Genomic DNA, 26,674 nt, shown 5'->3' with positions numbered 1-26,674 from the left:
GGCTGAGGGATTTCTGGCCTACGTTGCCGCTAAGCCATGACTATAAGCATGCCGCTTGTGGCCAGAGCCCTGCACTCCCCGTAATGACTCATTGATCTGAGCTTCTCAATCTCTGCCTGCCTTATCTCAGCTAATGGGACGGCATCATGGTCTGTCACAGGCTGAAATCTCTCCGGGAGACCGAGTGCACTTAGAGGTCAGAGCTGCGCTTTCCAATAGTGTTGCACTCATGCCAGGTGGGGAAAAAAACCCTCTTTATTGTTTCATTCTGAGAATTCACCCTCCTTATTTGACGGATCCTCACTCCCTCTAACAACAGTCTAGTGGTATGATATACTATCCCTCTAGGTCTTCCTTCTATCACTTCAATAACAAACTTGCACTTCTTACATCCATAATTCTTCTGGGTGTATGATAGCCTCGCTTTGACCCTAAACATTTGAAGCTTACAAAGGGACTCCCCTACACAAACCCATGAAAGGCTCACAAATCCACCGCCATTTATAACTTCTGAGGCGGGCATGACAGCAGTGAGGGGGAGTGGGCACACAGGAGGGGAAGAGCAAAGAAAAGTCTAAATGGAGCAAATACAACTGTACCCTAAAGGCCAATGCTACTTAGATAATGTAGAAAGTATTTTTGTCAGAGAACAGTAACTATAACCCTGTTAAATTAAACCCAAATCAATGTTGGTTTTACTTAATTTACTTCAATACCAAATTCCTTTATAGTCAAGTGACTTAAAAGCTCTCCCTCCAACAAAATTAAGAAATGCAAAACGACATGTCTCATATGACCCTGGGAGGGGTCTACATAACAAAAACACTTCTACAAAGTTAGAGCCATCACATCTAGCCTGCAAGTCCTCCTCACCTCTGTCCCCCATCTTCCTCATTAACCCAGAGGAAACCTGTCTCTCTTGACTCAGTCGTGCCTGCAGGTGACTTCCACACATGGCAGCAGGCATAAAGACAGTTTGACAGCTGTGGAAAAATATATTTAGCTTTGGCGAAAATCAAAACTAGGCTTCCCTCTGCGAGATTTTAATGACTAGTCCGTCTTACCCCAACTTGGGTTCAAATCTGCAAAGCGGAAAAATAAAACCTGACAGCCCTGACGTTTGACTGACAGGCAGGATATCCTCCTGTGTGACCCCGCGGCCCTCCTCTTGAGAAGTTCTGGCAGCAGGTAATGAGCTTCGGGAGAGGCCGGAAGTATACATTGCAAAGTGACTAAAACTCAGCTTTTGTTTAGATTGAATTCCTAGATGCTAAAGACAAGAATCTTGCGTGGAGGATGAAGCATCCCGGGCCCACAAAGTAGTTTTTTTCAGTGAGAGTAACTGAGATAATTACAGTTATCTCTACTTTATCCTGGTTTTAGGCAATGTTCTGCTTGACAGACCTTGAGGGCGTCTTTTTGAAGAAGACATGGGTATTCAGACCAAAAATAGCATGGTGTTTTTAAAATAAACAAACAAGGGTCTGTGTTTGTGGAGGCGTGTTGCTACAGGTGTGGAGAAGATTACCAATGATACAGGACGTTTTGGATCCAGTTTGAAGGCTACCCACCTCACAACTCTGCAGTAAGAAGACTCTTTTAACTGGAAAGCATACATCCATTTTATCTTCTTTCTAAGCTACCATGAGGTTAATGTGTAGCTGGAGGATAGCACATAGCGTGGCGGCAAAGTGTGAGGTTATTCATCCCATAATTCCTGAGAATACCCAGAATCCATCTGTAATGCAAGGTAAACCTTTATACAAAAATATCCAAATCTAGATTTAGACTGTCAAGTCCCACAGACCTAGAAAACTCTACTGTGGATGTCTTGTTCTCACACTGTCCGTGGCCCTGCAGCCCTCGACAATTAACCATCAATTTGGTATGAAACCCCTCATGGGTCGAGTTCTTCTTCTCCCAAAAGACAACATTGATAGATATTTTACACTTTGCCAAAAAGAACAAAACTCAGCTCCAATGCGTACGCAGTTAATAGGGAATGTTATCATTGGCCCAATTTATGCAAGAGATACATAGAGAGTCATCATGGTGAGGACCCTCACATAATTTGCCATCATTTTTAAAAGCAAGAAAGATTGTAATGGTGACTGATTTAGTTTATTATACATTTCCTAAATACTGCACCATTAAGATGGTTTACCAAACAAAGTAGTACATTTTAAAGAAGCCCTATTATGCTTTTTGAGGTATTCCCTTTCCTGTAGTGTGACAATGAAACCCCTCCTTTGGTCTCCTTTGTTTACTTCCCTTACATAGTGACATCACTATGTAAAACGTGTGCTTTTATTGGCTAGTTCTCCAACCCATTGTACATCGAAACATGTCATAGTAGAGGCACAAAATACAAATATGAACCTGAACATTTGCATAATATGTATTTATTTAAATCAACAGCACCTACAGATGTATAGTACTCTGCCTTAATCTTGATAAAGGTTCTTCTCAGTGACTGTTATCTCAGAATATATTCATCTGATTTGGACAGGAAAACTATCGCTTGTGTTGGCTGCTCACTCAGGCAACCCAACTTCATTGTCTCTCACTTGCTCTCTCTCTCTGCTGCAACACTGCAGGCAATCCACAGCTGTGAACAAGACGGAGCCTCGCGGCCCCTTCCCTGCCCACATGATTTCTATGAAAAACATTTTAATTGACTCAGTAATTAAGCGAGGCAAGTCAAAACAGAGATCTCGTGGAACCTTTGTGTGAGGAGCGAGTAATCTGCTTCCTCAGGCAAGTTTATCTAGAGAATGTCGACTATTCATCAGAGATGTGTGGCTTGAATCTGAGCCAGAGAGAGTTCACCGCAAAGAAAATATTTGGGAATGATGTGCGTTTAACTGAAATACATCACCACTGGAAACAGGGGGGGGGGGATTAATGGGTACAAATTAGGGAAAGGGTCATGTCAATGCTCCTGCATATATCAGCCCATTTACTGTTAGATGACCAACCTTTTACCTTTCCAGAACAAAAGGTTATTAAACGTGGATGCATTTTGTCTATCATCACTAAGAAGTTTTTCATTCATTTCTGTTTAAAAATACAATTGCTGATGTTTGAGTGAAGATTATGTAAAGTCCTATGTTTATTAAACCTCCAACTTCTAGATCAACTTGAAGGCAACTAGGAGATCTCTGCTAATGCTGTTTCCATAACTGAAAAGTGTTGCATGTCTCCAGCCCATTATTGGGATGTCAATCTGACAGCTTGTTGTGATTAAAGGGTTGCTGTTCAAAAGTGATCTCAAAACTCCTGCTAAAATCTCAGCTAACATTACATTACATGTCACTTGTTAAACGTTTTTAAACAAAGCGACTTACATACTCAATACTGTGGACAATCCCCACAGGAGCAATTTGGGGTGAAGTGTCTTGCCCATGGACACAACGACATGCTGACTGCAGTGGGGTTTGAACCTGTGACCCCCTGATCCGAACACCAACGCACAACCCACTGCGCCACACGCCTCACTGACATGATCTCAAATAGGGATTTCTACTACATGGTGGATTTCTGATGACGAACACATCAACAAAATCAGAACATCTGCAACATAGTTTGGATTAAAATCAGCAGTCAATTCATTTAGCTGTTAAGTGAGTAAGACATGCAGTACTGTAATTATCTTTAAAATACATGCAGTATATTATCCACGATCCATCACCAATCGTATAAACCACACTTGGGTTTGGCAGCAAAATACTGTGGGTGAGCTGCTCTCAACCACAGAAGAAAAGATCTGGAAACACTCATTGTTGTATTGTAACGCAGAGACTAAGAGTTAAAAGACATTAGTGCACAGGTTTAATTGACTCCCCTTTATTATATAGCATGTCGCTTTTAAAGCAGCGGTTTCTCCAAGTAGTTTCATAGCATACCTCATAAATATCTGCCCACTCCATGCTCACTGAGGTTAACAATGATGTATTACCGGTGCAGACTTGTTTTTTCAGATATCTATCACAAACAACCTCAAGGCCTTTTTTATTCCCTAACAAGCAAGTGAAGAGTGAAGTGTGAATCAAGGCTGCAGCTTCCAGTTAAATGAAGCATTGAACAGTAGCACTTCCCTTCTAACATTCATGTTGTTGCCACTCCTTATGTGACTAAACAAATGTGTGTCAAATAAGAGAGAAGAAAATATCTAATGGTATACCGACATAGTGTTGTATCCTTCATCTCCTTTAGAAATAGCATTTTATCAAATGTAGACCTTACTTGAGACACTGATTAAAGAATGATAATGTCCAGAGGGCTATCAACGCCTGCTAAATATAAGATGAAAGCATCCATCACGAGACAACTCAGAAATTATAGCAGAGAATTCAAAAGGAGAGGAAACTCTTTGACAGGTAAACTATCAGGTGTGTCAGTGTTTGTTCCCGGGTCATGACAGTTCTTTTCAGATCTTCCCCCTCTAGTTAACGCATGAAAGATGATTTTTTTTTTTACATCTCAAGAGACAACTGTTGCAATGCAGCGGAAGCATGTGGCAAAGGAAGAGACCTGGAGACGTCAGGCAGAGGGCGGCCCCAGCTGTGCGAAGAGTCCTCAACACATCTATCAGCGAATCTCGTATCAGCCCGTTATTTCAGAACTTGACACAACTTGGATTTTGGATTATGTTTTGATAAAAGTGAAAATGGCAAGCTGGTATTATGCAACTCAAACAGCACTTCATTTAAGAATCCCATGGTTTTTGCTCACTCTTCAGCCAAAAGGCATTCCTGTGTTTCCTTCCAACCAAGCAGATCAAAATAACTGGAGTCTTTATATAATTATAATAATAAAAATACATTACATTTATAAAGCGCTTTTCCTGGTGCTCAAAGCGCTTAATTATATCAAAGTTATGGTTGTTTTTGATACAGTGTTAGTCCCCATCTCCAAAACAAAACTGTTTTCTTAGTAAGAAACCAAGGATAAAGAACACTTATGGGACAACTTGCACGATAACCCTAACCCTAAAACCTAAAGCTGCATTCCTAATGGCCACAACCAGCAGGATCATACACTAGCACAGGCAACAAGTGTCCACATTTAAACACCTTCAGTGGCCCTACATTCTTCTTCCAATGCAATACTTTCTTTCGGGAAAAATCGTAGCTCAAAAACAGCTTGGAAAATGTACTTGATGTACACGCCGTAGAGCTGCCTATGGGTCCTAAGGTGCCTTGGAGATTAACACAAACACACATACAACACAAACACATGACTGAGCTCTACTCGCTGAAGAGTTAACTCCACAGTGCATTCCATCCCCACAGCGCGTCATTAAAAGCATCTCACCTAACCATCATTTATCCCTTCACCACTAATTAGTTCCGATCAATTACCTTTACTCAATGCTGCTTCTACGTTTAGCAAAACAGGAAGAGCTGCTTATTCATTACTGCTCTTTTGCCTGTCTTTTAAATATTCCCTCGAGTTGGTTTCACTGGCTATAGGGCCTTTTTTTCTACAGGGAGGCCTCCATTAAAAAGCTATCCCTCACTTTGGGGTCTAAAATGTGACAGAGGTGGCCTCTCAGACCCCCTGAAACCATTCTCTGGGCGCGTAGTACGACTGAAGAAGGGGAAGTTAACTTGCTTAATTACAGGCTTTAAAATAGTAAACACTCGCTACGGTTGAGCGGCGTTACTGAGATCCGCCTGACAGATTTGTGGGCAGAAAAGGGAGAAACACTGCAAAGGTGGGTGAGGAAATCAGTCAATACCTGAAGTGGAGCTGGGAAGTGTACAGCATTGAAGGGGAAAAGAATAAAGCCAACATGGTGACAAATGTGTGGCTGGCTGCCTGATTACACTGCAGCTCCAGTGAAGTGACAGAATATAGACGCGTCCAACAGTGTACAATTACTGACAGGACTTTCTACCCTTGAAATCTCATCCAACAACTTCTACACTTGCTGCAACTCCAATTTCTCAGCGAGCACCACTCCGTCTTCTATTTCAACCCTGGAAGATACAACATAAGCATGTCAAAACTAGGAAGGTGGGATAGGACAAGCGGGGGTAAAACCTGATCTACACTGCAGCCCAGGAGAGAGACGTTTGCGGGATTCAGAGTGAAATCCAAGCCTTCCTTCTTCCTCTCGCTGTCCCCTATATTCTCCGTGTGCCCTCCCTCTGACAGAGAGGTTCATCTTGGACTCTAGGCCTGTTTGTCTCCTCACAGAAAGGAAATGCAAAGTAGGCTGCTCAGAAACTCTGGGAAACGCCACAGGACGTCCCCAGGGGGGAAATTAAATACCTTCACTCTGATCCACATAGTAAAGTAGCAATAAAGTATTCATTAACCCTCCATTGAAGGGGCTAAGCAGGAAAACAAGCAACTGAGTTAATAAGTCAAACAGGGACTTAGCGCTCATAATAACACCATGCCCTCTCATTCCAGGATTGACAAAACAATGAGAGGATTCGCAGAGCTCAAGAGTACGTAAACCCCACTACAAGATCAAAGACTGCGGGTGCGTCACTGAACAAAGTGAGCATCATTAGGGCATTACCAAATTGTTTCACAAACATTACCCCTAATCCTTGTGCATATTGCAACACATCGCCCACTACTGGTTTGGCAAAAGGCCAGGCTGTAGATTCTCCTGACTTTCATTTTCCCTCCGTCCGAGGACCTCATTTTTCACCTCCATTCTAAACCGCCATCTTCCCTTTGCAGCTCCACAGCAGCCCTCCTTGGACCTGGTCTGAGAAATCTAAAGGCAACACAGAGAAAGGCCTGCGGGACGCTGTGCAGCGCATTCATTGAAAAAAAAGGGTCTGATGCCAGTTAGACGCCCACCCCAGGTCTCCCAGAATGCGAATGAACTTCTGTGAATAAGAGGCAAACCTACACAAACACCCCTGCAGCTATAGGACCGTCACAGTGGGGAAGAGTGTGTGGGCGACGCCAAATAACAACAACAACAAGGGGAATTGCATGCCAGGGCTCCTCTTTTGCACTTCTTCAAGAGGAGGCTCCACCACAGGAGGGAGGCCTGAAAGGATGGGTCATTGACAAAAAAACGCCTGTCGGGGGGTCACCGCTGGCCCTGGCTCGGCCTCAATGGATGTAAATGAAAGTTCATCCCCACGCATTGCAATTAACACCTACTCCACCAACAGGCAGCCATAGGGAAATCTCCAAAATCAGCATTTCAAAAACACGCCACTACAAAGGCATCAAAGTGCACGCATTGTAATATCCCCGAGTGCTCTCATGGGCTAAACTCTTCAGTGTGTCTTCTCAACAGCCTCATTTCCCTTTTCAAAAGTGGAAAAGTATATGACCTCACCACTGACCAGATGAGGAGGTGGGAAGCAGGGGCAAACATGTTGAAAGGATTGGATTGGAGGGTTGGGTGAAATGTTGACGTCAATTTACTCTTAACATGCTCCAGTGAACTCTGATCAGTATAGCATCCCGTTACTGTGGTCTTAACAGAAACTACTTCGGCTCTAACTTCTAAAAAATAGAACAGTATGGCCTTATATAGAGTAGAAACAGTCGCGAAGCTGCATCGTGTCTATACTTAATCTTGTAGGTTCACATTTTTTAAACTTGTAATATAAAGCCAAAAGACACCCGGCCTGGTTCCCATCAGTTTTACCTTTTGATCCGATACATTACTCCACCTAATCAATGCAGCAAACTGCGCTGATTAACTCCTGAGACACATCGTACATGCAGAACATGATGCAGACGGACAGTTTATTTATGCACAGCTTCTAATCTTGCATGTGTAGCTCTGTTTTGAACATACTCAGCTGTTTAAATACTCACTTAATTCCCATTACCTCATCATCATTGGCGTGACATAATGTTTACTTTTGTAATCAGTATTATTGCAACCTTTTTTCTAGAAGACTGTGAAACAAAGATTAGGTGCAAGTGAACTTAAATAACTTATTAGCTATGTTATCCAATAAATACCGTAGGATCCCTTATAACAATACTGCCGTTGCTCCAAAGGCTTCATTCTTTATTAACCCTTTAACTATATGGGAAGTAAAGGTTAGGGTAGGGCTGCTCAATTAATCATATTTTAATCGCAATTACGATTTTGGCTTGCAACGATTATGAAAACAACGTAATCGAAATAAAACGATTATTATAAAAAAAAAAAATTATTATTTTTAAAAAACAAACAAAATATTATATATTTTTTAATTGATTTTTCAATTTAATTATACTTAAATTTCAGGGCAATCAACTGTTAAAAACATACTACACATTTTCAATAAATTGATGTTTTCAAAGTAAATGGATAATCGTTTTTAATAATCGTGATCTCAATTATTGACCCAAATAATCGAGATTATGATTTTGGCCATAATCGAGCAGCCCTAGGTTAGGGTTTACATTGTTGTACATTTTAAGTTCTGTTCTAGGTCAGAACTTCACAAATAAGACAATAATCAAAACCTCCCATTCCACCAAGATGTTTTATTAAGTGAATAAATGGTTAAAATGTTGAAAACTAGAACAATTTATTGTGACCATTCCATTTGGCATGCACATCCATGAATATGGGTAATATGTTTTGCCACAACTGCAGTACAAACTGATTGTCTGTCACAATGTCGCCGTGTGATCTGTGAATGACACACAATTGTGTTCCGCCTCATTCGGAGGTTACGGTACAGTGGAGCATCTCAGTCACGGTGTATTTACTGTAGACCTCAAAGAAGGGAGGTCACATTAGTGGGCCCGAGTCTCCGAGGCAGCGAGACGTATCTGAAACTCAATCCCCCTCTGACAGAGGGTGAGAAATGATGTTGAGGTTGTAGATCAGAGTGGGTGCAGTGGCCTTGACCTCTTCAGTCAGGGTCATGCCTCACCACTTGACCTTTCCCAAAAACTCCCATATACTTAGAGTCTTCAGGGATTTACACATGCATGGAGACGGGCTTTAAGCAAACCTTGAATTGGTCAGGAAGTGCCCCGTACATATAAGATGTAAAAATAACACTATAAATGTCCAAATACAATCCAAGCCCCAGAAGATCAACATCAGTCTTTGGTATTTTATTCCAAGATCAACAAAAAAAAGCAGCCAACTAATAAAACAAGCGCATGAATCTGATGTTTCTCATAACTACACCTTGTCCATGAAAGAAAAAAGTTTGATGCATGAACATTTTTAACCCAAGGACACTGTAAGTGTTTTCTTTCGAAAGAAAAACGACTGTGAGCAAAACTGGGAGTGACACCGCTGGGCAGACCAGAGCGATGTAACCTTTCGGGAGCCGGAAGGAAGGAACAAGAGTGAACAAGTGATGACTTGGCTTTTTGTAGCAAAGTGGGAGCCAAGAGTCTTCTTGTACCTGAACGCAGAGCAGGGAGGGGGCGTTGTGTTGTGTAGGGCTGGAGTTACAGGCCTGGAAGTACGGGGGAGCAGATCCCTTCAAAGGATGGTATGCCACAGCACTGGGCTTTGCATATGATACCACTAAGTAACAGACAGCAAGGGTAGTGAGTGAAGGAAGGAAGGGAGGGAGGAAGGAAGGGAGGGAGGAAGGAAGGGAGGGAGGAGATACTGGGAGAATTTGCAGAAGTGGAAGACCAGGCAGTTTGCCCTGTTCTGGATGAGTTGGACAGGGGCCGAAGGAAGTACTTTGACTGTCCATTTTTAAAACAGCAAATATAAAGTGCATGTCCTTGTCTGTTGAACTAAGACAACGTGATTTGTCTGGGTTTGGTAAATGCTAGGCCGTCATGGTCAAATCGAGACGCACAAGTAGCACTTCCTAGTAGGTGCTCAATGTATATTTGTTCACCTGTGTGCCAAATGATTTCCTTTTTTCATGCATATTCTCCCACATCCTCTAACCCTAACGCCTTCTTCTCCAATGTTACTCTTTCCCTTAAAAAACACTTAACGGTACTAGGAGAGGGCAGACTTCGGCCAAGGCCATTTTGAAGTAAAACATATTTGGATATGCTCCAAAAAATGTGGGTTCTTCCTTCGCTCAACACACGTTCCTTAGTTGGAGGTTAATCTATCACATTAGATCACATTGTAAAGTGTAAACCCGAGGGCAGGTTTCAGCTGCACGAACGTGTCTAATCCGCCTGGACCATTATTCTACCTGACACCTTAATCTGCCACAAGAGAAACACCAGCGCTAAGAATATACAGTGTTCAGTCCCAACGGCGTTACAGAGACAAAGCCAGTCTGATTCCTCAACCTGTTTATCCAGTACCCATAATGCCTTGCTTTCACACGGGAGAAAAGACACAAAATCCCACAGGAAGTTGTAATTATGCCACCTAGAAAAAGGACCAACCTAGAAGCTTGGCTGGTGTGCTAGATACCGAGTCGCAGGCTCAGATTGAGAACAATGACATGTCTTGAGAACTCTTCATCATTATCTGTTGACAGTTTCTTGAACAAAGGGGTAGTATAATAACAAAGGATGCTGAGTGACAGTTTTCTCTACAGCACTGAGGAGTTTCTTAAAGTGTAATGCCACCTGACAGGGCTCCCATGATGTAACTTTAGCAACCAGAGTCAGAGTAAAACCTTCCTCTGGCACTTCTTTGATTACAGGAAATAACCAACTATCTTTGGTTTGAACATGTGAAATCAATTACATCTCTATCATGTTGGCCGATATTCTGCAATACATAATTGCGTTAGCTCCGCTCTGTTTGTAATTGCTGCTCTAATTCTGTAGTTTTGGCCATTTTAATTGAAAACGTACAATTGTAGTCATAAATAAAAAGCACATGGGAGGATGTGGTGCACTAGTGAGGAGAGAGTGATTCACAGTATCTGGACAATTCGGCTGGTATTTTCCAGTCTGATGAGGAGAGGTTGGGGGGGGGGGGGGTGCAACAGATGCAACAACATGCCAGTGAAAGACAAGCCGGACAGACAACACTGGGTCCTCAGTCCTTTGGAGACACGATCTTGGTTTTCAGTGGAGGCGAGGCACTGACAGAGCACCGTAACCCGACTCAGGGGTCTGCTCCACAGGTGAAGCCCTGACCAAAGAGGGGAACACCACGCTCTCAACACAACATATCCCTCTTTCTGCAGATGCTAAAAGAGAGCAGGACTTCCATGCCAGGAATCCCAAACACCCCGGGCGCCGTGCTTTTACTACCGTTCCCATGCCAGGGGAAGAGAAATGAGAAGGGGAGGGAAGACAGACAGACAGAATTGCGGCAGGAAACCGAGCATTCAAAGATGAGTTGGACTATATTTAGACGACACTCTGTCACCTTCACTTTCCCCTGCACACAATCATCCCTTAGAGAGCCTTGTTACCTGCCAACACATGCACATCTAAGATATATCCAGCAACCATTGCCCAGATGTTGGAGAATTAGTAGGCAAGCGCTGATACAGTTTCCTCTTAATCAAATATTAGGACCACCCAAACTGCCAGCGATACACTTTACAACCTCTCGGCCATATGGTGTCAGAATCAACTACACCAAGGTGCCAAGTGGCTATATTCTATAACACTCAAGCACAATGACTCGATTCATCTGCCTTAATAAAGAAAGGGTTGTGTGCGTTTAACAACCATGGGAAGGAGAGAATAAAACAGATATTCTATCAGCGCTGGGTGGGAGGCAGACAGTGTCTGACTCGGCTTTGAGATGACACTGTGACCGCGGTTTTATCTGCAAAGGGAAGCTGGCACCATCAGAGACAAGCACAGAGATTGCTTCTGGATTCAGGGGCAATGTGCTGAAAGGTGCCAACATACTCATCTTTTTTGAGGAAGAAATCACACTCCTGTCCCACACATACACCTGACAAGGAGAGAGGGGTGAGAAAAGGAGCAATATTGCCTTCTATAACAGTGATTCGCAAGGCTGACAGATATAACAGTGAATTGCAAAGCTTCATGGAGAAGAATTTGAGACATATTCAAATAAACAAAGCATTGCACACATTACATTACTTTGTGTGGATGACATGCCAAAAAAAAATGCATTGATGTTCAGAAATCTTTCCAAGCAAATTGCTACTAAAAGCTTTGTATACAGAATGTTGTGCCCAAACTCTATGAAGCGTTGAAATACCATCCACATAGATGTATTGAATTCCATTGGTGGTGTGCTTCAGATGGGACCAAAGTGCACTTTTTTTCCAGCTGTCACAATCATATTCAATGCATTACCAATTCAAACAATGTACCAATTGGTCCGGAAATAATTTGCAATCATAGACCCATCAGTCATACACCAAATAGGTGACATAGTTGATGTGACAGAGGCTCACAGGCAGATAGCTAATCGATCTCCTGGACCTGTCAACCTGAGACTATTGGACATGTAGGCGTCTAACGATTACCTATGACTAGATTATCACACATGCTCCGAGTTTGGACGAGGAATGCGGCAGGTCAGCCATCACATGTCATTTTAGCACGGCTGTTGCATGATTTTGATTGAAAATGCAATGAAGAGTACCATGACAGTTTGAGATCAAACTATGAGCTCAGAACAAAGTCTTTTCGAATGAGATTAATGCATTTCAAGGTGATATTTACGATTTGTTGACATGATTTTAGTATTACATGATTTTGAATGAACTAAATATGGTTCCGTGTGGAGGACACAGGATCAAATCCAGCTCTACATTTACCACATGCCATCGCCTCTGTCTCCCCCTTTCAACACTGTCACTTCAACAAAGGCACTGGTGGCCTGAAAAATATCTTTAAAAAAACAAAACAGGTGAAGGCATGTGTACTATGTCTGATATTTGGATTGAAATGTGACGCAAATTCCACTCCACAAAGCTTAGGGAGCCTCTGTATGGTGACCTCCAAGATACAAACACATACAAGTCACGTGCACCACAATGAAGGATTAACACTGCTTCTGGGCCTCACACTTTTTGCTTCATCACGCGCTGTCTTCTCTACACCCACTCAATCACATTTCAAATGTTTCACACAGTCAAAGATGGCTCCAAGCTAGCCAGCACCTAACAATAAAGTGACATTCCTGACAGCCGGATCACAGCAGAGTGCAAGTTGTTCCGAACCAAGCTGCGTTTGCACTTAAACCGCCACCACCCTGCCGACTGCGCTCAATGGTGAACCGTGGAGCTACAAATGACCGCTGTGCGCCTGCTGAGGGAGAAGAGAGTTTTACACTAAATATAACCTGGCTTAGCTGCTGTGTGTGGAGAGAAGCTGAGGTCTGGGACATGGCCAAAGCAATAGTGGTTTTCAGTGCTTTGTCAGTCATTACTTTGCTGCCGTTGGGATATATGGACTCAGCTCTCACAAAGTGTAATTAGAGATCACAGCGGCAGTGCCAAACTACTGGGGCAGCGGCTCCTGCATGTGGTTCAACAATACTGCAACATTTCAGTCAGGGCGGAGGTATGCCAATGTGCTCCGGGTGTCTTGGAAATTAGACAGCGGCTAATCATAATAGAAAATCACCCAGAGCAATTCTACAAGATACTTTGCATATTGTATTTTTATTGAGTATTTTAAATACTGACAGTGCAGATAGAGACAAGTACAGTGTCAAGATACACAGACAAAAGAGAATTTACAAGGTAAATCGAAAACAAATGACAAAGTGTGTGTGTGGGATCGACAGAGAAAAATAAGACAATTAAAGAAAAAAAAGAAAAATAATAATATTAATGAAACATAAATAATAATAGAAATAGTATAAACAATAATTTCAAATATAAATAAAAAAAGAGAAAAAAATTAAATAAAAATGATAATAATTTGTTATTAAACATAAAAATAAGTCGGGTTGCTTTTAGCTGATAGAGCAGCAAAAGAGGCCTAGATGCAAATTTACTAAATTAAAAAAATAATTATGTCGACCCAAAAATCAATATAGATTATACTTAGCTCCAGCCTCATAAATGCATTCTGCCATAGCCAATCAAGTCTGATAAGAAAATCCTGACCACTGACACGTACCTCCGGAGCGCAGAGAAGAAAGTGACCACCGGAGAGTGTTGTGTGCACGACAGTAATAACAGTTTAAACATTGACTAGTATGAGTGACGGGGCGGCAGTGATGGGGCAAGCCCAGAGATGAACTGATAGCAAACTGTTGACTTATCAAAACAATTACCTCACTCCTAAGCTGCTTTTTAGCGCACATTTATTATATGTAATCCTTATCTGTTGTTATTCCTGGGCATTAAAAAGACAAATGACTGCATAACAAGGGGTGACACATATCAGAATGCCTGGTATTTAACCCCAAAGGGGAGTTTCTAACCTTTTATGCCACACACACACACACACACACACACACACACACACACACACACACACACACACACACACACACACACACACACACACACACACACACACACACACACACACACACACACACACACACACACACACACACACACACACACACACACACACACACACACACACCACACACACACACACACACACACACACACACACACACACACACACACACACACACAACACACACACACACACACACACACACACACACACACACACACACACACACACACACACACACACACACACACACACACAGTCACACACCCGATATAGACTAAAGACTTTTGCTGAGGAGTAAAAATAGGAGCCTGCTGTTAGCCCTTCACAGGAGGGCGTGCAGATGAGAAATATGTGGAATAATGACGGGCCAGAGCTGCTTCCTTTCACTGCCACCTGCCCCGTCAGTGCTGAGCTTTGTGCATTGTGGCAAAGCTGACCCACATTGTGGTGTTTCATGTACACAGTAGGAGGAGGGGGGGGGGCTTTTAGGCTGTAATCCTTTTATGTTATGGCATTTAAGGGACTTTTATTTTGTACTGACACGCCATAATTCAATCGCTGTAGCCGTAAAAGCAGCAGTTTTAGTTTCATTTACACCCAGTGAGGTGTTGACGGTTCTCACGTGACTTCATGGTGCGATGCATGGCCCCACCCTCAGCAGGAGATGACGTCTGCACAAAAATTTACAATCGTGGGGATACTTGACCCTGTGCCTCTGTTTACTCCGAACAAATGTTTACCTGCTGTCTGTTTATCTAAGCAGACCGAGAAAAGCTGTTGCTATTTTAAAGACCTTTAAAATGCCACTGAAGGCTTTTAGTTGCCTGTTACCTCTACCGTGTCAACGATGGCACAAAGCTTGGACAGTGCTTCAGTTTGTGAGTGAATGAAGTTGTGGAAGCAGTGGTTTATGTGCCAGAGCCATAGGCATGGATTTAGATTGGGATCTTCTTAATGCATGAACTCAAATATGTCATGGAGGGAATGTGGGCCAGCAGCGATATGTTACACTCATGGCAAAACTTCCCTGGAGAGTGCTTTGTTCATTCAGAAAACGCAGTGTTTTTCACAGTGTAATACAAAAGCAAGAATAAAAAAAAAACAGCACATTTAAATCAGTCGACCTCTTAATGGATTTACGCCTCAAAGGCACTTGCATGACTTAGGAGTCTCACGGAGAGGCGATGCTCCCACACCATCCTTTCACATGTTAATTCACTAGTTCCCTTTAGTGATGGAAAGCTTAAAAAAAAAAAAAGAGCGGGCTGATTTGGCGGGACTAGTTTGTAACGGAGTTAAAGAGTGACGGCTTGACTATACTAGTACTTCACTCCTCGAGTACACGATGAATAATCATGGTCACTAGCTTAAACACCTACATGTCTCCAAAGAAAGCTTTAAACTATTCCAGATAAGAAATATTCACCAACAAAATAAATGGTTTTATTATAAGATGTTCTCACTTCGGATAAAAATGCTATTGCAACAGGTAGTTGATTTATCAATAAGTCAACATTGGCGTTTTAGTGAAGACAGTTGGTAATCGATTTAGTAACTGTTCAAGCAAAGATTGGTGAAAACACACTGTTTCCAGATTCTCAAATTTGAAGATTTGTTGCTTTGTTTGTAACATATGTCAATGAACTGAATATGTTTAGGTTTTGGACACATGGTTGTAGAAGATATGCAATCTAAATACATTGCCTTGAGCTGTGGGACGCTATAACAGACATTTTACACTATTTTCTATAAGAAAATTAAGTATTGCAAGAATAATCAGCAGGAAAATAAATTCTTAAAATAAGTGCAAGATGCTCACATACTGTAGATGGCATTTGTTCCAAACACTGAACTATACAATCAAGTGTCTTGCCCATGAGTCACTTTGGGTTTGTAACTAGCATATTCTCAGCCTCTCAACTATTTGCTCTGACCCCTCTGTTGGGGGTTTCTGGCGACAGCAGTCTTGTCTAAACCAACTTTAAAATCTACGATTATCCACGGCGGATTTGTTTTGCTCCTTCCCTCGTTCCACAAAACACTCGTCTGACATTGATTTCATTTATTTGCTGTCTGAACTCAGGCAGACTTCTTTCTTTTTGCCGACTCAGCTTGCTAGCTCAGAAAAAACCTGATAAGCCCGAACAAAGTCTACTTCCAAGGTTTATCCCCCCCAGACTCTACACACTCTAATCTCATTGAAATGTGTACAAGTGGATGCATTTTTCTGCTTATATCTTCTAAATATTTGGATACCCAATACCTCCTCCTGTGCATTACACCAAGCCAAAACATAGCAATTAGGTCCCATGATTTACTCTACCTGCTTTAATAGGGAAGTGAGGGCCTCCCAGATGGAGGTCACGGTTCTCAACTTCGCTCCTCAAGCTACCGAGTTAATCAGTTTGAAACATGTGTTGAGTTCAACGTAGAGAGAAACATCCCGCTTTATAGCCTCAATTTAACTTTTTCTTAACAGCGCTGCCATAATGATCAATAACAATAAACAGGGGACTGATTATTAACACGTTCTTTTCCTGAGTGTCGTAAAATAAAAGCCTGCATATCGTCCACACTTTGTCTTCATTCTGGTTCCATTAAAGTTGCAGCTCAGAGGAAAACAGCGAGCAGCTCAAGCACAAACTTAACACATCATGATGCATCAGGGGAAGTAGTGCAGCCTTCTTGCCAAGGTAAGGACTACAAGGGCCTCTCAGAAAGCAATTAAGGGAGAGAGAGTCATAATATTGAATGGAGAGGGGGGGTGCATTCCTCTGAGAGAGGCAGCGGCAGTAGACTGTGAAATTCATATTGACTGGAGAGGCAAACACGCAGGTAAGCAGCAGAGCCGAGCTTTTTCCACTTTGCCCCTCAGTATTCCGCTGCTTTCACATATATTTCTAGCGAGTTCAGCCATCCAAAGATGCACCTATACAACAGCCTATAGAGCGAAACACAATTTACTCTCTTGAAAACAGCGTTTGTGGGACTAAAATGATATTCAGGGCAAAAAGAAATACTGCTGAGCTCTGGATGTGTGCTCACTGATGTGGTAAATCCTACTTGATTAAAGCAGGAAAACGCCTTCGACAATGAACTGTGCCAGTCCACTTAATTAAGTCAACTTGTACACGGGGAGCGCTGGGAAATGGAAAGCAAAGCAAACAGGGGCGCTCTGCTCGCTCCCTCGGCTTTTCTCTTCTGGATGCTAATCAAAGGCGTGATCTCGGAGCAGGACAGGCCTCGGGGACGTGGCTCTGCTCGGCTGATCCTGGCAATTTGCTCTTGATAATACCCTCGCTCTCACTCTGCACCCCTTTTGGAAACCCGGCGGCATCTCACCTAACGTAAGCACGGGCGCTGGAACGCACCAGCACAGCTCCACTAAAGTACACGTCTGCATCCCCGGGGAATAATCACATAATGGCCGTAGAGTTATTACATGCTGCTTATTATCCCGTCTCCCTTTGTGCCTCCAATTTAGGGATTCCATAATAAAGATGATTGAAGATAAAGACGCTGCATTTGATCGGCTAAAACAACAATCATGCATATTGTTTCGAAGGGAACAAGACGCACAATATCTTCAATATGTGCTTCTGTTCAGCTGTTTTTCTTAATTGTTTGTACATTATTAGCCAATGGAAGCATCTGGTGGTTATTAAAACGCCTGGAGGTCTATTGGAGGCGGGCAGCAAATCAGAATTGCATGATTTGTTTGCGGTGTTCCTTGCAGTGAAACACGAGTCTGGTGATGCTGTAAGTTTCCCCATTTGCAACAACCCCTAAGCGCTTATCGAAGCCACAATCGCTCCAATTACACAGCTGTCAAGTCATCAGTCATACAACTAGCGGAGTTGATTAAACCAGCACAGGATTAGAAGAGTCCCAACAACGGTTGCAAACCAGGAATGAGAGGCAGGTGGGAGTAAAGAGGGGAGGATCAGGATCTGGTTCTTACCTTTGAAGGAGATGAAGACGCGGGGCGCGGCCAGCGGGTCGTTGATCAGCAGGTTCCCCAGAGCGGAGCTGGACAGAGCCAGGAGGAAGAGGGCCGTCCACAGACCGGCCGGCTGCATGGTGGAGCAACCTCCAGCAGCACACAGAGAGATAAAAAACACCTGCAAGGACAAGAAGAAATGATTAGACCTGTTCTGTGACTCTTTATTCGGACGATGTATTGTCTACCTGCATTATAGTGCAAGTACAGACTTTCAAAGATCAATCAACGTTTAGTTATTCACACAAGACATTGGATGAAGGAACTAAGTGAATGAATTATAATTGAAATAAAACCACACAGCTAAAACAATAAATACAATGGATTGTTGGGCTCTTGTAACCAATATTGCAGCTAAATGCATAAAATACAATTGGCACAGGAGTATAAAGTCATTTTTCCTCACAGGTAATATACTGCCAATCCTGATTCCCAATGGTTAGGACCATGTGAAATTATATTAGCTACAAGTTAGGTATAGGTTTAACCATGACAAAAACACATAAACTGGAGGTTCAATTCCAAAAGGTATACAATAAGTCGTAAACGTAAAAATTATCAGGGTTATGTTCATAAGACAATGAGATAAATTAATGAGTTAAATTGTAGAATAAGTCGAAAAGATGATCAAGGTTAACCTCCATATATGATAGAATAACAGGGTAATGTTATTATTTCAACAGGTCTACAAACAGGTGAGAAGACAAGAGGCTTTTTCAACTGTACTCTACAATAACAGAAAATCTGCCACCGTTTTCTTTTATTAATTTATGTGACATGTCAAATCAAGGCTCCCAAGGGACCCATCCCTGCTGAGGTGAAGAGATTACGCCCATATCTCTGAGAGCTTCATAAAAACTGATTAGTCCTGATGGAGAAGAGCCAAGCTGTTAGAGATATTTGTAAACACTTCCATTTGGGAACTATTAGGTTGGTTTTTTTCGGGGTGTGCCTGTGTGACAAACTGATGGGAAGATCATGCTGACTCTAGTGATCTTCTCCACGCACCCAAAACACATTCCTACGTCATGACACCTTATGAGAGTGTGTGTGCTGCTCTGTAATTATAGCTTCACCTAATACCGGGTTGTGGTCTAGAGAAAGAGACACACAAAGATGTGATTGGTGTAATTTAAGTAAAATATTAACTCCTAACTAAAAGGGGTTACAAATGATGACAGGCTTAAGCGCTCAGTTTAACAAGTCCTACAAACAATGAGGTGAAGTCATCAATAAAGTCTCCAGTTAATAAATCATCGACAGCAGGGAGCAACCACAATGATCCACACACTGTCACAAATCAGCAGAAAGGCTTGTCTAACAGCCACTCTGCCCTATGGCTATACCCCATCCAATCATTGAACCATGTTGCCACTTGCACTGCATTTTTATATCCCATATGAAACTTTTTTCACCACACTATTCCCAAAATAACTGATAAAGCTCTTCTCTCTTTCTTTGACTACAAACCCTGAATATTTGGAAAAGGTCTCCATCTCAAACGCACCTTCAGAGCCAAAGAGTCCTCAGACTGCTTGGCTGCCAGTGTATTTATGAGCAGAACCCAGCTGTTTAAACCTCGGCTGTTTACTGACAATTTGTTAACCATCCAGCTGTTTATTCTGAGACAGAGGCCAAGTCCTTCACACAAGCAGATGAAATCAAACAAGGCACCGAGGAGCCTGAAAGACCGAGTCCACTGGCTCAAACTGTGCTATAACGATAAACATGTATACTGTCCTCAAGTGATTCTAATATTGTAAAAATGAATACGTAAGGTCACCATGAAATCATTTCAATCCATGCTCCTTCAGAAGATATTATATCCACTAATGCTCTCAGTTTCGTATTTGTCTGCAAGTCATTAACTGCCACATGTTGGACAAATGTAATAAAACAACAGCTATTAACCACAAGTAAGGGCAGAGGCAACATAACCTTCCTCCTGAATCCTGCTGGTATATTCAGTGGAACATTTAAAAGACAATAATACTCTTCTTCATCAGAATAAATGCAACACAAATATAATAATATCAAACTTTATTAGTATATTTCCAGCTCTATGTTGTTCAGCAGTGAATGATACTAAATGTAAGCAGAAATAAAGGTTGAATGTTGCTGAAGGATACAGACTGTGTGTGACAGACTGGCAGCCTTGGCCACACATGGACGACAGAACTGTAAACAGTCTGGTGTGGTATTAGAGCGCAGCGTAAATTGAAATAGCAATACACTAAATAGTAATAATGAAGAATAAACGGTGTGATCTATCGGGATGATAAGATGTTTTTGGTTGAATGTGTGAGAGAAAATAATGCATTAGAAATAAATAAAAAAACGCTTAACCAGACATAACAACGCAGCTGAAATAGATATGAATGAGCACAATAACGCTTACCTTATTGTTACAGCTCTCCGAATATAACTTCAGATCCAACCCCGCAAGTCATTGAACAAACCAAATCCAACAGCTCGCTCACTTTCGTCTCCAAGTTGAAATAAGAATATAAAATCCCGGTGCTGCTCAGGAGGGCAGTCCGTACCTGTGCACACACACTGCGCGGTTATTGGCCCCGGAGTTTGGCAGTGCACAATGGGAAAATGAAAAAAAAAAATGTAAAGCAGAAAATATTCTCTAGTTGGAGCTTGTGCGAGACCGCGAGGCGAAGAGATACTGGCGTCGCACGAGCACAATCAACATTTCGTGGGAAAAAGCTTTGGAAACAAAGTCCCTGTGGTGTAGAGAGGTCCAGCGGCGCGTGCTCCTCCTCAGGAAAGTTGGGCGCTCCTAACTGGAGGGAGGCAGCGCGAGCAGGTGGATGCAGAGGCCCGGAAACACACCCACAGGGCGGGCTGAGCAGAGCCGCCCCTCGGCCAGCCGGGAGAGAGGGATCTCTTCTCGATCTTATTTATTCAAGAAAACATGTGAACAACATTCATTTTATTCAGGGTTGGGAGGGTTTCTTAAAAAATGTATTCCGTTACGTCTTTTATTTTTTTATATTGTTTTTTTAAGATTGCACATCCTATATTAATACTTTGGAGTCTTACCTTACATGTATTCCGTTACAATAGAAAGATAACATGCAACAATATACATTAAATTCAGGGATGGTAAAATGTATTCAGTTACAATGACTGATTACCTGTACTGTATGTAAGCAGGAACTATGTATCACACAATAGTATATTAAATGTAATCTGATTACTTTATGTTACTTTTGGATTACCATTTGAATTATCAAATGTAAAGGTTAACGTTACAATAGAATTAAAAAATATATATTTATATTTGACCTTTCCAAGACCATAATATATAAACATAATAGATTTTTTTACACATTACATTAAAAAAAAAAATGCCCAGAATGTCTTATTAGAGAACATTATGAACATCATAGGCTACATTCAAGTTTGGTTAAAAAATGTATGCTATTACAATTACTGATAACCTGTAATGTAATCAGTAAGTATCCCAATGTAAAAGTAATGTAACCTTACTTTCAGTTACTTTAGGATTACTTAGATATCAAATGCAATGCCAATACAATTTAACAAAATATGTTTAACTTTAAAACATACAAAGTAGCATTAATGAAAATGCAGGCAGTCTACCCACCTTTTCCAAGTATAGTGGACAACAAAATGGAATAATTTACAGATAGTTTACCTGTTAATGCTTCATCAAATTAGATGTTGTCTCCTTGGATATTGACAGTTTATTAACAGGTGGAAGGCACAGCTTGTTTGAAGTTCATCCATCTCTTTATATGAAGGTGAAATTGTCCCATAAATAAAATCAACTGTACACACAAATATATATATTCCATCAACTTTTAAGTATATAAAAATGCCTTTATCTTGGAGTTGTAATGTTTGCAGTTTTTACTTTTAACTAGGCCTACTATTGTCTTCGTTTCCCCCCCTTACTTTGGTGTTCGCGGTCAAATTTGACCGGTCCTGTTTAACTGCTATTACATTAACACAACAACCATTAATCAAACACCCTTTCAAACTGTAAATATTGTATCAGACTACTGGTATACATGAACAATTGCAGTAAATATACAAAGAATAGACACTGAACATTAGGGCTGAACGATATATCGTGTCATGGCGATAACCGCGATATGCGCATGCGCGATATTCACACCGCAGGGACGTGCGGTTTTATTCATTTTCTTTTGTAAATGCTAACGCACTTTAGCACAGAATTCCAAATAAAGATACCCTTATTACTTATCGAAACTGCACATACAATATATCCGATTAAAGCTGAGACTCCACAGATTAATTAAGTATAGTATCATCACTAAGCGATCCGATCTCGCGACAGGGGAAGCAAACACAGACATCACAACACGTACCTTTACGGAGCTTTTACGGGAGATCGTCTCACCGTAGCTGTCAATCTGATCAAAAGACGTGTTCAATGGCATTAAAACGAGAAAAACGCGGCTGAATCGGTTGATCCATAGGTTAATAATGTATCTGTGGCTTTGAAGCAATTGTTTATAATCCATAATTCAATTTGTATGTAAAAATCGGAGCACAAAAGTTAGCTGCTAATGGTAACTACCAGAGTGTATGCAGCTTCCGGTTTTGGCTACGCGTCACTCTCACTCCTTATTTGTTCATGTGTTGGTGTGTGTAGAACTTCCCCTCGATTCCATTGGCTCTAGCGGTTATAAAGAGATTTCATTCGTCAAAATCGACCAAGGGGGGCCAGAGATATGGAAAATCCACCCAAATGACCCCAGAAGAGTTTTTTTTTGCTAAACCTCTCTAAAAAGGTCAAATGTCACTTGTTTTGCATCAATCTTGATACAGGGTACTTATTATATGTTGTACTTTGGATTCCTAAAGCTTTTAGTCTACTAACCCATCATCCAAGGGTAGTTTTCACTATAAGTAAAAAATAATTTTTGGACGGACACTATAATTTACAGTTTTTTTACTATGTTCAATCTCAATTTTCTTTAAAATAAAAAACATCTATATTTATTCTGACTTTTCTACATCCAACTCACAGGTTTATCATTACTTTGAGAGAAAAGATTATTAATTTAGGGAAGATATGGTCATTTGTTCTGGGAATGTCATTTTCGAGCCTGAGACCTGAAAAACAGGCTCAGTGCTTAAGTAGGTGAATTAACTCAAACACGTCATGTTACAATTATTTTGCTACTTGCTACAAAAGGAAAACTTACGTGGCTCTCATGTCAGGGGTACTTGAGTGAGTGACATGCAGGCTCTGCATGCACAGCAAACCACCAATCACAATCATTTTTGATCAGATCACAGCAGGCCCCGCCCCGCTAGTTTGCAGACCATCAAAACACCGGTAAAAAATCAGCGAGGCACAGGAGGACAATACCTTCATCCGGTTAAATATAGTTAAAAAAAACGCAATATATATCGCAGGGGGAAAAAAAATCGCAATGTCAGTTTTTTTCAATATCGTGCAGCCAGGTGTGATCCATGTGGGGGGATGGGCACATAAGAGCGAGAAATGTCTCATTGTTCTGTGTGTTTGTGTGTGTGTGCCAGGTGTGATTCACATGGGGGGATGGGCACATAAGGGGGGGAACACATCTAGAGTATGTGTGGGTGTGTGTGTGTGTTTTATCTGATCCGGATGGTTACTATTTCCTCTCCTTTATGGCGGTCATTTTGACCGGGAACACCATGGGTGTTACAAAGTTGACAAAATCATCCAAAATGCAATGAAAGTGGTGATCAGCAATTTATATGTTCAAATGTCTACTGTGAAGGATATCAAAAAGCCGTAATGCAATCGAATGTAAAACAAAAAAGTTATGATTGATGAAAGTTGTAAATCGGTCAGATTTGACCCAAAGACAACAGGAGGGTTAAAGAGCGTTGTTCTTACTAATGTGTTTATCAATTTTTAGGACACTTTAAACTTATCCTTTCCTTTTTAGCGATTAGAAAGAAAAAAATTACTGTGAATGTACAGTATGTTCATATTCTATATGTTTTACAGCTGATATGTGTTTTTCACAGAAGGGGTGTTTGCTTGCTTTGAAAAAGTTGCCTGTATTTTCATCTTCTTTCACTGTGACAACCGGTCAGCTACCATCTGCACCCACACATGAGGTGTGGAGGGAAACTGTTCAACAGGATCTGGCTTAAGGGATGTCTACATGTGTTCGTTTTCTCTCAATCAACAAGTGAGTGCCTTTAAAAATACATCCTTTTTTAATGCAAGTTGACTTTTCTTGCCTGAATTATACTTTTTAAAGTGTTTAAAAGTTCATTATACAAGTTTATAACATTGTTACATTAATTTTGTCCCGTTGAATATTTGACCCCTCAAGTCCATTTTAGCCACTTAGAGCACTGACAATGTAAGAATTGATGGGTCCAACTTATCAGAAATTAAAAGTCTTATCTTGGTTATGTACCCATTGATTTGAGAAAAGGGTGAGCAATGTAATTCATTTGATGGTAAACGGAAAACCCGATTAAAATGCTTAATTTGCTCCTCTATTCAAACACTGATTGCTTCAAAGCGACTTCAGATTTTCTAAAGCTCATTGAGAAAATTAAACATTTTTCCCATTTTTAATCATATTCCATTCACTGTCCTTTCACACCTGCATTATCTGCCCCTCTTTCAATGTGGAGCTTTAAATTGCATGTACTTGATTTACCATGAAGCCGCCTGGGAGTTAGAGAGAAAGTTAGTGAGGTGTTCGACTCAATGGGGTCAAAGGAAGCTGTCCTGCCCAACTTTTCTTCCATATAAAGTCATGATGTTGGCACTGTCGCCTCCACTCTGCAGCTTGGCCGAACATTAAGGTTGGTTTTTAAGTGACTTGGCAAAGGTAAAATAGAAAGGGATCAGTTGGATGAGTCCGAGTTGACTTCTTCCTGTTCCAGACAAGTCATCTATTCAGTGAGGACACGGCAGATTTTGTGAGAGTTGGGCCCTTTATCTTCTCCAAGGCAAGATCGCTAAACATTCGTCATCTGGTTCAGTCTTCTGAAGATGTCTTCTCACGTGAACTCCGGACAACGAGAGATTGTGTGTGTCAGAAGCATTTTCTGGAACTGGAAGTACTTGGTTTGGTTTAGGCGAGGATTGGTGTCTTGCAGCAGGCAAGACACGATGCAGATTAAACCACGGTTACAGAATTTGGTCATAAACAACCAAGTAGTTTGCTTGTTATAATGCTAGTACTGACCATGATAGTCTCTATTGCACATTGGCTCAATCGGACATTACTCATATTGTGTTCCAGGAAGCTGGTAGGATAAAGTCACTTTGATGTCTGGTACAAATGTTTCATTCATTTGCCTTTTCAAAGAACCATCATTATTCTGCATTCATGGAATGCAATGCCCTACTGGGACATGAAAATGATTACATCACAGTCATGAAGCCGATTCATATTTTGGTCAGAAACAACCAAGTCACTTATCATTCCTTGATTTTTTTTTGTCTGACAAGTTTCCTCAGCATCTTTGTGTAAGTGCCCCTTCTTTTACATCTTTCCGTGTTTCTTCATTTGTGTTGAACCGTTGTCAACCGTTGTCAACCGGGTTTTATGCTTAACCAACAAGTGCAAAGGCTTAATGCTCCTGATCACAATTGGCTCTATTCTCACTTTGACTCAATCTGACATTACACACAGTTTATATTAGGAGAGCTGGCAGGGTAAAGTCAGTTTGATGTTGAGTTGGATTTACTTAGGAACCATCAATAACCCTGAATTATTGGAACTCAATGCCCTAGTTGGTGACGCAGATAACATCACTGTCACAAAGCTGACTCGTACTTTGGTCAAAAACAACCACGTCTCTAGACGTTACTTGAGTTCATGACCAACTTCATGGAAATGAACCTTCCTATTTTCCCTCCAATGTTTGCTTTCTTCGAGCTCCGCACTTGCCACGATAGGAGTTTCTTCAACATGTCTTACCTGGCTTTGAATGCTCCAACCATGATCAGCTCCATTCACACATTTGCTCAATCGGACATTACAAAGACTTTGTATTAGAGAGCTGGTAGGATAGTCAAAGTCAAAGTCAACTTTATTGTCAATCTTTCAGTTTGTGCGTAGAGACAGAGAGATCGAAAATACCGTTTCCCACAATCCCGAATACAAAAATACAAATATATATAAAAATATGTATAAAATATGTATATCCTAAATATACACAATCAACAGACACATTTATACATATGCACATTAAGACATAAATAAAAGCACAACAATCAAATACAAAATAACAGTCAGTTCAATATCTTTGGGAAATGTACATTAGTGCAAGATTGTCCATAGCAGCGTAAAAAGTGTCAGGTTCTGGATTTGAGTGTCTGATAGGGTCAGTATGATGTTGGGT

The 26,674-nt window shown here is 41.3% G+C and overlaps 1 protein-coding gene across 1 annotated transcript in view; it reads right to left on the bottom strand.

Annotated features, from left to right (window-relative positions):
• The window catches only part of sema3fb (sema domain, immunoglobulin domain (Ig), short basic domain, secreted, (semaphorin) 3Fb), a 66,812-nt gene extending 45,704 nt beyond the window's left edge, over positions 1-21,108 (bottom strand). Inside the window, 2 exon segments of the mRNA XM_034212231.1 lie at positions 18,263-18,422; positions 20,700-21,108. Of these exon segments, the coding sequence (XP_034068122.1) occupies positions 18,263-18,380 (118 nt within the window). The 5' untranslated portion in view covers positions 18,381-18,422; positions 20,700-21,108.
• Between the last annotated feature and the right edge of the window lie 5,566 nt (positions 21,109-26,674).

The sequence above is a fragment of the Gymnodraco acuticeps genome, unplaced genomic scaffold (assembly GCF_902827175.1).
Source record: "Gymnodraco acuticeps unplaced genomic scaffold, fGymAcu1.1, whole genome shotgun sequence".
NCBI lineage: Eukaryota > Metazoa > Chordata > Actinopteri > Perciformes > Bathydraconidae > Gymnodraco > Gymnodraco acuticeps.
This window is presented reverse-complemented; position numbering and strand designations above follow the sequence as displayed.